Source organism: Sphaeramia orbicularis, chromosome 22 (genome assembly GCF_902148855.1).
Source record: "Sphaeramia orbicularis chromosome 22, fSphaOr1.1, whole genome shotgun sequence".
Lineage (NCBI taxonomy): Eukaryota > Metazoa > Chordata > Actinopteri > Kurtiformes > Apogonidae > Sphaeramia > Sphaeramia orbicularis.
The window spans coordinates 41,471,033-41,487,952 of NC_043978.1; the positions used below are offsets into that span (position 1 = coordinate 41,471,033).

Consider the following 16,920-nt stretch of genomic DNA (forward strand, 5'->3'; position numbering starts at 1 on the left):
TTTTCAGTAATTATCACAATTATTCAAAAGACCATACCATCCTTTGCTAATGGATTTCACTAACACTGCAAAGGTACATAATGTACAACCCATGTAATGCAGTTGTTAAATATGAAAACATTTACAATTAATACTGTATCAAAAAAGACTGTGTGACTGTGATTGTTGCACAGCTTTTCAGTGTGTTAGTTATATTATGGTATATATGTATCCCAATAATATTATGTTCAACAAAACTTCTTTTCAGTGTCTGTTGTTCGTTGTTATCTTTCAATTCAATACTTTATTGTCATTATATTAAAAAAAAAAACACAAGATAGTGGGAAAAAAAGACAAGATATCGTCTTCCATCTCATGTGGGAGTGATGTAACACACAGGCTGTGGGCGTATTGTCTGTTTTCCTCAGTTAGTCTGCTTTTACACTGCACTAAATTGCATTTAACCAAACCCACCAATGAGTAAAACTAAAGACATGTGCAGCTCTATTAACATAACTTTATTACCCCATAAAGCTTAAACTGAACAAAATCTATTTTTCTCTATTCTGATTTGAAACACTTCCCCAAGTCCTTTGCTCTTAAATCAGTACCAAAGCTTTTGCAATGCACCCGGAGTCTGGACAGTCAACAGATTGAGATCTGTCACAGTCCTGTACTGACAGAAGTGACACATTGAATACCAACATGGTGACCATGTAAATCTGAACTGAGCACTAAGACTCGCAGTGTGAATGTAGCTTTAAGGTTTCCACACACGTATAAAACCAGTGCTTACCCTGTGATGCGTGGAAGTGTGTCAGTTGAGAAGAGGGCGAGTGGAGGTTTGTCTCTCTCTATGAGCCATATGGTATACTGCCCACTTTGCTTAGGGTGAAGAAACACGGCCATGTCAAGGCTGCACGGCCCTTGACCTCCCCACAGCCATGGACTGATCACCCAGAGTCCCCCAAAGGCTGAGCTGTTCACCCAGAGGAACTGACCTGCAGAGGAGATAAAAGAAAGCAATGTAGAACAAAGAAGTGCTACAGACGTGGTGTATGGAACACAGTGACACAAACCTAGTGCTTTTTCTAAAACACATAATCACTGTGAGTGTGCAAGTGATTTCTGGAATTTTATCAGAAATTATGATGAACATGATGTACTGTTACAGTAATTACAGCAGCAATATGAGATGGGCTATGATTTCAAAAACGATTTTGGGCTATAGCTGAGAGCAGCAATTGATGAAAATGCATGAACGAGAGCTGCTTTCAAAAAGAGAGCAATGACATGTCTTGCTAAAGAAAAAAAAGGTAGTGGGTGAAAAATCAAAGCACAGTTTTTTTTCTCACTTTGATATGAAGTCCCATTTCCCTTTCAAACCTATTGCGCTCATTCAAGCAGGAAGTTCATCAGAAGCCAAAAGTTGTGTGTGTGTGTGTGTGTGTGTGTGTCTGTGTGTGATGGCAAAGCACAAAGAATCTCAAGTTGAAAGGAGGAAAATCCATTTTTAATATGCTCTGTTAAGAACAGCAGTGTTGATGGGGGCTAAAATGCAGAGTAGAAATCTTTCAGAGTAAATTATTTTCCATTGTTCTCAGGAACCATTTAAGGTGAACCTGCTCTGATATGGGTGTTTATTTTGTTTGTCACAGGAGGGCTCAGAAAAAGTGTGCTCACTACTACAGTTACATTTGGAAAATGCATTTGGAAACATTTGTTACATTGGGTTTTCTTTTGTGCTTTTTCTGCTTTGGTATTATTTCATTTCCAGTTGTACTCTTGCCTGTGGATAATGGTAATACAGGCGTCCTATGGGTCAGATTGTATAAAAGTGAACTTCACTAAATGGGACACATGTGTCTCCTCGTGTTTGTCAGCTGTTGCACTCAAACAGCCTTTTGCCATTAGTTGTATATGCAATTTGCATGTTAGAGGGAAAGGATGGGAGAATATAGCCAAAGAAAATCACGATGCCTTACATGGTGGCAATTCTAGTCTCTTAATGGATAAAAGCTTAGAATAAAAATACACTAGTCACATAAATGTATACAGGAAGGTGACAAATTAAAGGAAAAACCTGACAGGAGTAGTCTCTTTCATAATGACAGTGAACCCATCCATAGAAAACTGAATGAATTAAAGACTATGGAATAGTGCTAATTCCTCCAGTTGAATTGAAAATGCAGGGAAGCTGATGGTACATAGTGGTGTGATAACTTACAAAAACACAAAATTCACAAAGAATGGATTACACGCAGTGGGTGTACAGGGAATTACAGTGTTTGCACCTGAAATCTACTCCATTTTAAGGACGTATCCAAATAAAGATTTTGTACAAATGATATGCTGGAGCAAATATATCCAAACACTTTTCCACTGATTTACCACTTACAATTTTCTCTTTTAATCTTGATTGGTCCGTGATGAAAATAAACCTCCACTTTCTGTATCTTAACATAACAGAAACACACACATACAGAGCTCTCTGCAATCAAAATCCAGCTTTCAAGTTTCAATGGTATTTTGCATATAAATCAATCTATTCAAATGTCCATCAAAATGGGCTGAAGCTGTTAAATGCTGGTCTGAATAGTGTTATTATTGTCTCACTCAAAGGTGTCAAAAGTATTCACATTCATTACTCAGGTAGAAGTATAGACACTAGGGTTTAAAAAGACTTCTGTAGAAGCTGAAGTATGAACTCAAGCTTTTTATTTTACTCTAGTAAAAGTACTGGTTTCAAAACTACTTAAAGTATAAAAGTAAATGTAAGGGGAAAAAGGCCATTAGGACAAAAGCTTAGGTGGTGCCACAGGGGCCTATGGCGCACTACCCCACCTCCCCAAAAAAATTTTTTCTAAAGGCCATAATGACTATAATGTTATATTAAAATGTTAAAGCTGAAACATTTGGGATGCACTAGGCTACCTGTTTTAGCTATATATACAGCTATATATACGCCCATTGAAAATGAACGCATGTTAGTCCAATGCAAATGCATTAAAGAACCGTAAATGTGCACTACTGAGCATTAACGTTTTTCATGGAGTGGAAGATACAATGACTAGTTGAACATAAGTATTGGAATGGTGCAAAAAGTCAGGTGTGATGAATCACGTACAAACTAATAAGGTGTTGGAATGGTATATGTTTATACTTCTCATCCAACCACAATCAAATTCACTCTATCCAGATGGCACCATTTATCTGGATAGTTTTTCTTTATTTGAAAGATGACAAGCAGGAATGAAAACAAGCCATAATGAAATAGGAGTAACTAGGCTATCTTTAAAATGTAAGGAGTAGAAAGTACAGAGAATTGCATGAAAAAGTAAGGAGTAGAAATAAAAAGTCAGCTGAAAAATAATTACAACAGTAAAGTATAGATAACCAAAATTTCTGCTTGAGGTAACAAAGTATTTGTACTTCATTACTTGACACCTCTGGTCTTACTGTTAAAATGTGGTGTCGCAGCCTCTCTGAACTCCATAAGAGGCTGTGCACATTCATGTACACAACAAGCAACATTCCATGATTCAGGGTTACTAAGATAAAACAGCCTGATCTCCATCGCCATCTAGCAGATCTAAATTGGTTGGAGCTCCAGGGGTCAATAAAGGTCAATAATGGCAATGAAACAAATACAAGGAAAGTGCAGACTTCATTATAGGAACTGGGCAGAAAGACCAATGAGTAATTGGTCTGTGTCTATACTCAAATCTTACTCGATGTTTTTCTCCTTTCTCAACGTCTAATGCTTATTGTATGTTCAGGTTGGTAAAACTACAGGTGGATTTGGAGGCTTTCAGATTGGATTCCTACAGCTTTCCCCTCCACATTTGCATCCTCCGTACACTAAAGGTCCAGACATTTTAGCAAGGGCAGTCCAAGCACTTACAACAGGTTTGCAGGCAATGCGTAATGGATGCATTTTCTACACACCCTGCAGCAATTTTGTATAAAGGTTTCAAGGCTGAACCTGGATGGGCTTTGGGCCTGAAGGCAAAGACAGATTAACTCTTTTTTCCCAGTCCAAATAAGATGAGGAAATATATCTGCAGGTGAGCAATTACAGACAGGGTGCAAATTACAAATTATAACAGCTAACTGCAAAGGAAAGAGTGTAATTCTATTAAGAGATTTCTGTTTCTGCGTCACCTGTGAATCCTGTCGCCTAACAGAGCTTGATGCCCTCATTTAATGCATCACAAGGCAGGGTTCAACTGACTGTCGGCCTTAATCTGCATAACGCAACATGCTCATTGAACAGGGTCTTAAACAGCACAGACAGGAATGATCACTCATCAGAATATAGTATACTAAAGCCTGCCTTACATTTTCAAAATAAAACGGCATAAAAACAAAAGTCTACGCTCTGGGAGAAATGTGAAAGATACCTGTGCTTTAGGTAAGTGTGCCTGAGCCTTGGCTTTAATGACAACCTGCAGGATCTATATATTCAGTATCAGCGACTCAAGCTGGTAAACACTTTCCTCGCTCTCTGTGCAGTTACAGATTCAATCAACTAAGGCTCTTGTTGACACAGCATACCAAATCAGGCCAACAGTTGGTGAGAGCAGAATTCCCTCAGATAATAAAACTGAAACTAAAGGCCTGAGAAAAAGAGGAAAACAAACCATTCAAATTGCATTCTCTGCCAAATCCTCTTATACTATAATACATTTACTCAGGGCCAGCACAGGCTTTCTGGGGTCCTGACAATTTCCAAGCCTCACTTTTAATTTACAACCCGTTCATTTGTGCGACAAAGAATCGCAGCTTCCATCAGAAAAAGGTGCTATGCAGTATTGTATGCTGGGGAAAAAAAAAAAAAAAAAACTTCCTAAGAAAATGTATTATTACTAACTTCTGTCTGAAAATGTTTTACTTCCATTTTCAATAATTTAGTTTAAAACTTTGGCGACAAAAGCAACATTTTCAGTACAACCGATATCAAGCAATTTCAAAATTCTTTGTTATTCTCCCATTTATGTATAAAATAAAACAAAGCATTATCCTTTATCACAAACAACAAAAAACAGACAAATTCTCAAATGAGCAGCATCAAAATACATTATATTTCCTTCAGTGACTGGAAAGTTGAGGTTTTAAAAACTCCTACAATTTCTTCTATGCTGGTCCTTTCATATCTGCAAAACAAGGGAGTTCATTTCAGGGTTGAAAGGTGTAGCAGTATAATAACAGCAATGTGAATAATGATTTTAATACCAGTCGCATATGTTAATCACTGTGAGCACATCTCTTTTTCATCTGACCGCGCAGCACACTATATCTGTATGCTGTACCAAGTATGTTTTATTCATTCACACTGCTTTGTTTTAAAAACGTGGTGCTTCATTGTGCTGCAAATAGAGAGAGAGAGGGTGTGTGGGTCATGATCTGTGCTGCTTTGGTGAATAATTTATTCATAGTCTCTCTGAATAACATTCTAATTAGGAATTGTTTGCGCTAAAATCATATTTAGATTTAGATTCATTATAATTTTTCATGATAATGCTGCTATGTAGATAGATGATTGGCCTTTGTCACAAAACAATTCTAAAAGTTTTTTATTTTTTTTTAATCATTTAATGTGTAATTAAATGTACTTCATACAAAGGTGATTACACAGCTGCTATTTTAATTCAGGTTCTCCTTATTAATATGATACATACTGTGCAGAAATGTTTTGATGCTGTGCCTAAGAAATAGACAAAGAAAACATTCTCCACCATTCTGAGGAAAAACAAAAAAAGTAGCCCAAACAGACTGTTTTTACTGTAGAAATAAGATATATAGAAGCACATTTGAAGTAGTGTGTTTACTCAATGAGGAAATGTGTTTCATGTTTCTTTAACCCTCAAAGACCGTCACCAGTGATCAAAAGCATCTGCTGATCTAAAATGTTCAATAACTTCTGAACCACTAAATCATATCAATACAGTGAAGTAATTCAGGTAAAATTCACCTTTTCATTGTTACCATTTGGACGTTCAGAGGCTGCACAGTGAACTTGGAAACAACATCATCTTCTGTATCATTGATTCACCAGTAAAACCCATGTACTGTTACAAGTGCCTATAACAATGTGGTTATAAGCACTTGATTTTATGTTCAGTTGATGATATATTTTGCTTTGTAGTTTTTCTGTTTTTATATATTAAACTTTTTACTCATGCTGAGCTTTTATGCAAATCTACAGGATCAGTAAATTGAATATGGGAAAATACATGATTTTTACTGAAAAATGCAAAATACAGATCATAATATTAGAATAACTAGCAGTGAATTACTGAGGAAAAGTTAAATTTAAAACTATCTTTGAAAATGTTGTACAAATACAAGTTTGGGATCATATAAAATGCAGTTTTTAGTAAAACAACAATTTAAAAGCCCTCACAGTACATAAAACACCCTTAGACAACCTTGTTACTACAGTTGCTGAGACATTAACACAACTGTTTCTTATTGTGTCACAGTAATTAAGACTGATTGGTTCTGATGTGCCGGTTTGTTAAGAACCATCCAGACCACTCATCTGGCCCCAGAGTCAGAACCAAACATTGAGACGGAGCATTCAGCTTTAATGCTTCACAGATCTGGATCAAACTCACAAAAACCCTAAGGTCCGCTCCAACTCTCATCTTTTTCAGATCAAAGGTTAAGACATTTCTATTTAAATAATAAACTTTTACACTTTAATTCATATCTTGCACAGGGGTTTCTGAGATATCAATGTACAGGCAGTTTTGACATAACATCAAATCTGTGGTTTCTCCAGACTCTGATGATAGTTTTGGGTAGTTTTTTAATCTTTTAAATTTAAAAAAAAAAGGAACAAAGAAAAACAGAAAAAATGTGCTCATCCATATCTTTTACATTATAATACATTTTTGTATATTTTAATTGTGCTATTTAACTACTAAATATGTCTACTTTAAAATCTTTACATTCATTATTGTGTTTAACCTCCTAAGACCCAGGAAATGTCAGCAAAGTACAAGCTTTTTTTGTTTTTTATTAAATAAGTTCCTATATTCGAAACATCATGATGCAACCGTTTTTTCAGATGCAGTTTTTAAATTTTTTATGGAATGTCCTTTGTGGTGGACAGTTTTCTTTTCTTTTTTTTTTTTTTTTTTTTTTGTATAAAGTTGTGAAATTCTTGTCCACAAATGTGGACAGAAAACCCATAGCTCGGTCTTAGGAGGTTACTGTTTGATCCTATCAAATGCATTAAGTTACAAATAGATAATATTTGAACATTTAAAATGGTTGTAATTCCTAAATGGCTGATGTAATATTTTTGAATTAAAGCTGATATTCCACACTCCAGTCATATTTCCATTTCCTACTATGAAGTCCATTGTGGTGGTGTATAGGTATGTTTATGTCACTGTCCAAATACTTATGGACCTGCCTGTGTAAGCTATCACGTGATCATGCTAACCTACAAACACAGACAAAACCCACTATTCACTTCTGATTAGGCAAAGCAACAAACAATTCAGAAAATTAAAATGTTGTTGAAAAACCTGCACTGGTTTCAGAACATTAATGCATTAGACAGAACAAGAAAATAACCAACCTCTGCTACCTCACATGGCACACATGGGCCACTACCCTCAGCTAATTATGCCGATTATAATTAACCAGATCATTGTAGCTGAAGCCCACAGCTTCAGTGTTGCTTTTATAGTCATAACTCTGTTTGTCACTTTCATGAGCCTCTGGTGTTCTTTTAAAACACAAAAGTCAAGCAAACAGGTGAAGACAACCAGATGCACTATTTTACAAAGTACTAAAAAGCTTGTTGTTTTTGGAAACAACACTACAATACTACAACACTACAATACTTGATGAATGCACTTTTATTTCAGTGTCAGTTATACCCATTTAGAATATTATTTAATGGCAAGAAATAAAGTTGTCAGCTGGGTTTGAGACACCACACGTTAAAGTGTAAAATGGAGTTCCTCTTTAAAGGAACATCTGCCTGAAAATTATTTTGACAATCAATGAAATTTCTGATGAGTTATGATAAAAACTCCAAAATTGGTTTTTTGTCACAGCAGCTATGTACAAATCTTGTTTATGAAAACATTAATGCTATTATTTGTGAGAAATGAGATATGGGGCTTAAATTCCTTTTTAAAACATAGAAGCGACTGCAGAAACTAATCTTCAAAAGAGTGTGTGTGTTAAACACTTCAAAAGGCTTTTGTTTTGAAAATTATTTTACTCCACTGTATAAATGCTGTAATCCTCGCTCAAGCAACAATGTAAAACTTAATTAGTTTTTTAATAATGTACAAGTTAGACAGAAATACTCACAAAACTCTATAGCAACTTCACACTCTACGAGGGGCCACAATGATGATGAAAAATAAGGTATTTCAAAAATAAAGTCATAACATTATGACACTGAAATCTGAACATGATGAGGAAAAAGTCACAATGTTACAAGAATAAAGTGGTAATTTTTGTAGAAAAAGTAACAGTGCTATGAGAATACAGTATTAATATTTGACTGAAAAAAGTTGTAATGTTACTAGGATAAAGTGGTGCTTTTTGAAGACAAATACTAATAATATTTTGAGAAGTAAGCCATAATTCTGTGTAAAAAGATGTAATGTTTTTGGACAAAAAATAGTACTGTCAAATTTAACAACTGAACCCCAAAAGGGTGAATCTGTGAAAATATTTTTAACCTTACCTGCATCAAAAAAAAAAAAGTTTTTCTGTTTTGTTTTACATTACTCATTTTGATGTAAGCGACATGTAATATTTGGACTTTTTGTGGAAAAATTACGTCTTTATTCTTGTAATAACTTTCACTTACTGTCACTCATTCCTTCAGCTGTGTAAATGAGACAGTGTAATTTCAAATTGTGTCAGTATTTGTTGTTATTAATATTATTCATTTATTTATTTACTTTTGCCTCTAAATCAAATTACCCCTCTGGGATAATAAAGACATCTTGAATGTTTTTCTCCAATATTGCTAAATTATTCATGTAACACTGACATTTTCTTGTAATACCATTTTTTCCCTCAAAATATTGCAACTTTACACATTTGATATTAAGAGTTTTTTGTAGAAAGGTGATGCCTTTCATCTTGCAGTATTATGACTGTTTACTCACAATATTGCAACTTAAGTCATATATTTTGACTTCGTGCAGAAAAATGATGACTTGATATTTTGACTTTTTTCTCAACATATCAGTGGCTCCTTAATTCTTCATGATGTTCAAAAACAAATATTTTATCAAAATAATGTGGTTAAATGATAGTTAAATGTATGTCACTACAGAATTTGTAAAGAAACACTATACTGAACTAAAGAGGTGAAAATCCTTGAAATCTCTGAAAACTGAGGTTATTTAGTGTAGACACAGCTTTTAATTCAGCTGAGGACCCTTGGAGGCATTTCTTTGCCGGAGATAATTTGACTCAGATCATCAAAGAGCCAGATCTCTAATGTACTTTAATACTACTTCAATAAATAAAGTATTCTCCTACCCATAACCCCCCCTGTATTTGCTTCACGCCAGCCACATCAAATCCTCCCTCAGTGATGCCTTGAGCAGCTTTCAGCGCAATTCATTAATCATCCCTTAAAATATACGTTAAAAATAAAAACAACAGATTAAAAGAACTGTGAGACGAACTCACACCTAGCTTTAATGATGATTCAGACAGATTGTACAAAGCTCAGGCTGCAGCCTTCAAAAGACATGCGACTTCCTGCAGCTGCCTTTATACTGCAGAAAGCCAGTGAAGCTATTTAAGCCACGAAGACCTGAGAGACAGAGAGACGAGATGGATGCAAAGAGGGGGAGTGTGGATGGTAGGCCGCTAACACTGTGTCATGTTGCTAGTGCCAAGCAAAGTAAACAAGCAAGTCAACGGAGAGCCTTGGTAGTGATTTAAAGAGGGGTTAGTGGTGGCTTCAGCCTGAGGGATAAAGTGTCTGGACCCAGCACGTTGACTTATTAAATGGCCTTGTTTATAGATAGAGCTGATACAAACACTGCCAATGAGTCGCTCCTAAATGTGTGTAATGCCACGGGCCATCTACTGGACCGCCTGCCTCTGCTTAGCCGCACACATTACATCCAGCTTTTTCTGCGCCTGTGAAAAATGTCGGATATATATTTAGAACAGTCAGAGGCTACTACTTACTGCAGGTTTTACTGACCTCAAATTGAAGCTTAACGCTGTTTTCAGCTTATCACATGTAAGCAACAACGATCATGTTTATGAAACCTGTCATGCAGTTTTATTATGATTGCGTATCTAGTTAAGCAGTAACTGGGAGATGAGGTCAAAAATGTACTTACAATAAAAAGTTTCATATCAGTTGTTATTGATAGTCATCACTATAAATGGCACATCATTATTTCTTTACAGAGGGAACACTGGACCGTCGCTTCCTGCATTAAATTATTTGTGTAACAAGAAAATGGTGTAAAATATCTAACAGCAAATTTTGTGATTTTTAATTATCTAAAGATAACACTTTGGTGCTTTAACACCATTTAATCAAAATAAAGAAAATTCTTTCAACAAGATTCATGTCACATATAAAATGGTTATTTGTTATGAGCACTTCTTTATGATCATAACTAACAATAATTATCGATTCACATCAAAATGCACATTATGTAAATTAAGTAAAACAAGAAGAAATTGAAAAGTTTTGTTTAGCAGAGAATGAAGTTAACTTTATTCTGAAGATAAAAGGTAAACATATATTGTGACAGTTACTGAAATCATATTATATTTAATACAATGTATGTTATTCACACAGTATGTTTACTATGAGTCCTTTTAAAGATTGAATACTACAATTAAAAGTGACGAGTCTGTTCTGTGGTTACCGATGTAGACAGAGGAACTGACAGAGAAAGGTCCTCCAGGTGATAATTTCTCACATTTGTGTAACTCGTATATGCATTCCATTTGTGAGCCTCTGGTTGTGATTAGGTGCTGGTTGTTGCTGCGTTGCCTATCACGGTCTGCAGGCAATGGACCTGAAGCCTTGAAAAAACCTAAACCATTCTATCATCAAACATTCTTACCATCATAACATCTTCATTGCCTGAATAAAATAAGTATTTTAGACAATGAAAATAAACTGAACTCAAAGACAAAAAAAAAAAAATCATATGTTAAAGTAATTATCATTATAATCGTTGTTAGACTAATTACACATGTAAAATATTAGTTATTAGTTTCCTATTCCTAACAAAGCACTTTTTTCTTTCTTTCTTTTTTTTTTTTTTTACCAATACCAACCCACTCACTATGACTGAATCTGCAATGTAATCACTTGGAACAGGTCATTGTATCATAGAAACCAACACAACTGACAGTATTCAGGGGTTGAAAATAGTTCAATAGCTAAAAGTTATGTTCTAGACTTTGAAGACTAACTACGAGTGACACTGTGTGAGTGTGTGAAGACCCACAGTGCAACGTCCTCTGAACTCCACATAACAGAGCAGAGGATGTAATACACTCCGATCCTACAGCTTGATCATTACTGTGACTGCTCTGAGAAAGTAAAGTATATCGGTAAAGTATTGCCGTGCCACTTTTTTGTTTATTTATTTATTAAATTATTTCCACAACTATCTATGTAACAAGCTCACTTCTCTAACTCCAAGAATATAAATAGAAGAAAACTCCAAGTAGAAAATTATTCATGCTCACTTCACAGCAATGAACACCTGTCTTTGATATCACTCACAAGAAAATAAACTTTTCAGTGTAAAAAATGTCAAAATGTCAACATCCAAAATAAAACACTAATAGTATTTCTTTTTTACTTACTGAAATAACAAAAGAAACAAAATATGTAAAGCAAATAGTATTTTCTATTATCTCTACTGATGACATTATAAATGTTAAATGTCAATAGTCCATTACTTTACTGCTGATTATTTCAATACTCATTTACCGCAATCAAAACAACATTCATTTGGGCTCCATCCTAAATGAGGAAACTAATGAGAATACATTTCATTTTAATTTTGTTTTTATTATTCAGTTTGGATTTGATTTTCAGTATCACTAACAAGACCGTCTTTAGTAAGCCCTCTATTCATAGAGGAGCTGTAGAAAGAAGAAGACTATCCAACATATGTTCATTTCTTATTTATCAATTAAATCTTCTGAAGACAAACAAGCACACTGAGAGCAGCGTGAACATTCTCATTATTTTAGAAGTTCACATACTTGATTCATGACTCGTGACATCTCTCCTCCAGATGATCTATCATATTAGTTCTATGATCCTGTAAAGTGCTGGTGGCAAAAGTCACAGTTAAATGTCAACAAGATCAAAACTATTTTCTGGTTCTGCAATTTCATTTCAGAATTTCTTGTCTATTAATTTTGTCCATGTTAGAGAAATTCAGTAAACAGGTTGGAAATGGTGCAGTACAACAGCTTAGTGCTGTGGTAGTCAGAGAGTAAACATTCCATTTTATTTGGAGGAGTATCAAAGCACTCAAATAACCTCTCTCTTCCTCAGAAATGGCTTTGAATACAGTCCGAAAGTGTCTTCAAAAAGATAGGCAGCAAAGAAGAAACCATTAGAGGAAGGCACAAAAAGGCTCACTTCCGACTGGACACCGAAAACACTCAGAGGCATGTTGAAAATATGGGTGGGATTTATGGGTGGGATTGGTTTGCGAAACTTACATGGTCTTTGCCTGGCAAGTAGGCTCAACATCCAACAGCTGAGGGAAATATATAAAGAACTGGGACACGTACTGCCTTTGTAGTTGAGACAAAAAGGAATGAATACATAAATTAGTAGATCCTCTGAGCAGAAAAAGCACCCAAGTGTTCATAATAAAAAAAAAAAAAAAAAATCCCTTTTGGCAATAGATATCCACCCAAAGAAACTAGCAATCATAAAGTCTGTAAGAAGGTAGATAAGATATCTGGTTGATTACTCCCCAAGCAAATGCCGATAGTATCTCCTGGAGTGAATTACTTAAGGCTAGGATATTATCTGATAATAGAACATTAGAAGAGTGTGGTTGTACCAACTTCATTAAGAACTTTTGCCATTTTTCTTCCCCTCTGTCTGTTTGTCCTTTTTTTTTTTTTCTCCACCTATCCCCACATGTGATGGGAACCCAAGAGGGGTCTGTGTGTGTGCTCACAGAGGTGAAAAAGCATGGAGTCTGCATTTTGTGTGCATGTTTAATTAATTTACCCATATTACAGTATTAATGTGTTTGTGTTTGCATGTACGCAAGTGCGCGAGACAAGCACAGCTTCACCTGGAGGCGGTGTTGTTCCACAGTGTCGAGTGTGTGTTATGGTCTAGGATAGCTGATGAGGAACTGGCTATAGACCGAGGGCCAGCCAGCAGCTTCTCAGCTAGGTAAAGGGTGTTGAAGGATCGTAATCCAGTGGGGAAAGTCAACACTTCCTCTCGTGCCAACACCTCCTGCCTGGCCTGCTTGCAGGGAGAAATCCCAAAGCTGCTCTCAACAAGAGCCCTGGAATCACTGCACCGGAGCCAGTGCCAGGAATGACACACAGGGCAAAGCAGGTAGAGCATATCTGTGAGAGCATAACAAGCTGCATGGCCTCTGTTCAAATGATAGAAAGTGGCACTGTTACCTGTGTGAATGGATGGAGATACGTGATAGGACAGAAAAAAGGAACACCTGACTCACACCTAAAGAACAGTCATTTGTACTGCTCTCAGTCGCACCAGTACTGAAAGAAATACTATATAACACTGTCATGTAGTGTGGAGTCACTAGTGTTGTTCATTGTTCATTTGTGAGATTTCACCTCCTTCACGAATGAAAATGTATCCAACGTGTCTCATTTTAATAAATGAGGTAATGTATTAAAATTTCTATTCATACTATGTTATGTTTTAATGTTAAAACTTGGGAACTGATGCTTCTGACAAGCAACAAAATTAAACAAATTATTGCATTGACTAACATGATCAATTTCTGAGAATTTCAACACTGTTGTAAATGTGATAATGACACAAGTGAGTATAATTTTTTTTTTTTTTTTTTTACATATTTTAATATGGAAATGTTACGTATTATAGATTTAAAATGCTGTAGAATAAAAAAACAAATACATAGGATGTCTATTTCCATATGTAGCTTTACTTTATTAAAGGCTGCTAAAATATATTTACTCAGTCATTTTAACATCTTCAGCGTTGCTAAGGAGATAATAATGTGACCTGCAGAGTCTAATTTGATCCGCTGATGATGTTGGATGATAACTTACTATAAACAGACACTGTGGTACAACTTGAAGTCCTCTCTACAAAGGTTTTAGTTTCCAAATAAAGCATCGCACTTGGTGAATCATTCCTAAAATGATCCATTGAACAGGAAAGGTGATGAAACAGAACACCTTAAAATGTAGACCTAAACATCCGGCACGTCAGAAAAACACGTTACACACTATCACTATAAATGGATTGAAAGAGAGATAAGAGATAAGATATGCCTTTATTAGTCCTACAAGGGGAAATTCCAGATCACAATAGGTGATTCTCTAAAAATCCATGTTGAGATAAAGACAAAAATCTATGTAGTAGATGTTGCACATGGATTTATTTGAGATTTCAAATGAGTAGTTTTCTCTGCGAAGACTACGTGATCACAGGGATTACTCTTCTGTTGTCATGACTACATTGGTGGTGATTTATGTTCTCAGAGACTAGTTTAGTTTCAATTGACTTAGTTAACCCTTTATCGGGCAAGTGACTATTTCTGGTCATTTCTTCATACAATACAAGACAGTGACAGCAACAGTTACAGTGAGAACAGTGAGGCAACAATCTCAGATCTAATGTGGTCTACAGGATCTGTAAGGTCCACCTCTGCATGACCAGTGAGTGTACCTGCTTTGTTACGTACCATGAACATGAACATGAATGTTACTAATGTAAGGAATGATGTATATAGATAAATAATATGTAATGTAATGAATATGTAATGAATCTTGCAATATGTATACGTAATAAATAAATAAATAATAAATAGATGTTTAAAGGGATAATGTGGATGTTGACAGGTGTCTAGATCAGCACTTATGTTGGTCTAATGTTCTATAAGTGATGTTCTAATGTTCTAAAATACATGTTTGTTTCACATTATATGTGGTTTTCTTGTATTTTTTATTTACATATTGGATTTCTTTTTTTTTTTTTTTTTTGGCCACATAAGGGCAAGGAACCAAATATGGTAACTTAACTGACCTTGATTTTCTACATGATATATATATATATTTTTTTAATTTCACAAAAGTAATAAAGTCTTGTTATGTCCTGCAATAACACACTAAGGTTGAAATTTTGAGTTGAAGTATGGAGTGAACTATAAATTTTTGATTGAGTGATTTAATTGGTTTTCCCCTGTAAGTCGCTTTGGAAAAAAGCGTCTGCCAAATGCGTAAACATAAACATAAACATAAACATATAAAGGGTTGAAAAAAGTGTAGCTGACAACAATGACATACAAATCTTATGCAAAAATGAAAGAAATCAGCCCTATTCTTCGTAGTTTGAATTAACAAGTTACCAACAAGAACGGCTATACTCCCCAATATGTAATAGTCACGAATGGCAGTGGCTGATAATCTGTTGTGCTAAATACATTTTTTTCAAAATTTTGTGTGATTGAATTTGCAGTCATTCAAAAATAGTGCGACGAAGAACTGAAATACTTAAACAAGTAATATTAACCTATTTTTAGAAATTTCATGAAGTTTCACTGATACAAATGTATGCATAAATAACAACAATAGCACAAACAAACTAAACAAACAAAAATAACAACAATCATGTCTGCTTTTGGCCACATTGTAATTTTAACTATCAGTCTTGCCTCAGAATTTTGCCATTAGACGCTTACTTCTCAGTAGTCTGATACACTGATTCATGTTTAAACTGGAATGTGAAGAGAGGCACATTTAGAGAGGCACAAAATTTGGAAAAAATTTCACAAAAGTAATAAAGTCTTGTTATGTCCTCCAATAGCACGCTAAAGTTGAAATTTTGAATTTCAGAGTATTTCTATGAGTGAACTATAGAGAGTTAAAAAACATTTGTTGTATTGTTACTAGTGTGTGGCTCTTAAAGATCAGTTTTTAACCTAATACCATAAAGCAGTTAACACATTTCCTCAAATAGCAGCCCAGGCCTTTATTTACCTGAGGCGCTGAGGTTACCAGGCCTTTATCTATACAATACCTGTATCAGTCAGGGCTTTATTTCCACCTTCCTCTGTTTAATAAGTAGAAAGGGCTGGATTTAGCACTGAACCTAGTTTTGATCCACTCCCATTCGCAATGTTAAAAGTACTGCAATGCACTTTTCTACAAACCTAAGACTTCCTTTCCCATTTCTAAATAAAAACTCTGTTCAGTAAATAGAAACTGTTCAATGCGTAACAGAGCTTTCATTGTGTATATGTCATCTGCCTACTGCATGTGTAAGTCTCTACAAATGACAGTTTTTCTGAAAAAGACACACTCCTGCAGTGACTGAAGCTGGAAAATAACACTTCAGATAAGTGACCTAGAACAACAGAGTGTTGAAAATAGCTGGATTATATTTTTGACTGTATTAAACTAAAGCTGTCGAGGTGAACATTGTGCTCACCCGGCACCACATGACACGACAGGCGCCAGACATTTGCCCATATTATTTTTTACCCGGTCCGTATTTAAAGGTCAGCTTTTATTTGTTCGTGTTAACCTTGACCTCAGCTATTATTAGAGACCCAGCTTGTAATGGACTCCTGGTTTTCATTTGACAAAATATGGTATTTGATTCACTCAGCACCTCTGCTGCCTAACTAGCTTAATTATTACAGATCTTAACTTACCTTTTCAAAGAGTTTATATATTAAAAAAAAAAAAAAA

The 16,920-nt window shown here is 35.2% G+C and overlaps 1 protein-coding gene across 1 annotated transcript in view; it reads right to left on the reverse strand.

Annotated features, from left to right (window-relative positions):
• The window catches only part of alk (ALK receptor tyrosine kinase), a 405,435-nt gene that overhangs the window by 181,471 nt on the left and 207,044 nt on the right, over positions 1 to 16,920 (reverse strand). Inside the window, exon 4 of the mRNA XM_030126874.1 lies at positions 776 to 980. Within this exon, the coding sequence (XP_029982734.1) occupies positions 776 to 980 (205 nt within the window). The remainder of the gene's footprint in view (positions 1 to 775; positions 981 to 16,920) is intronic.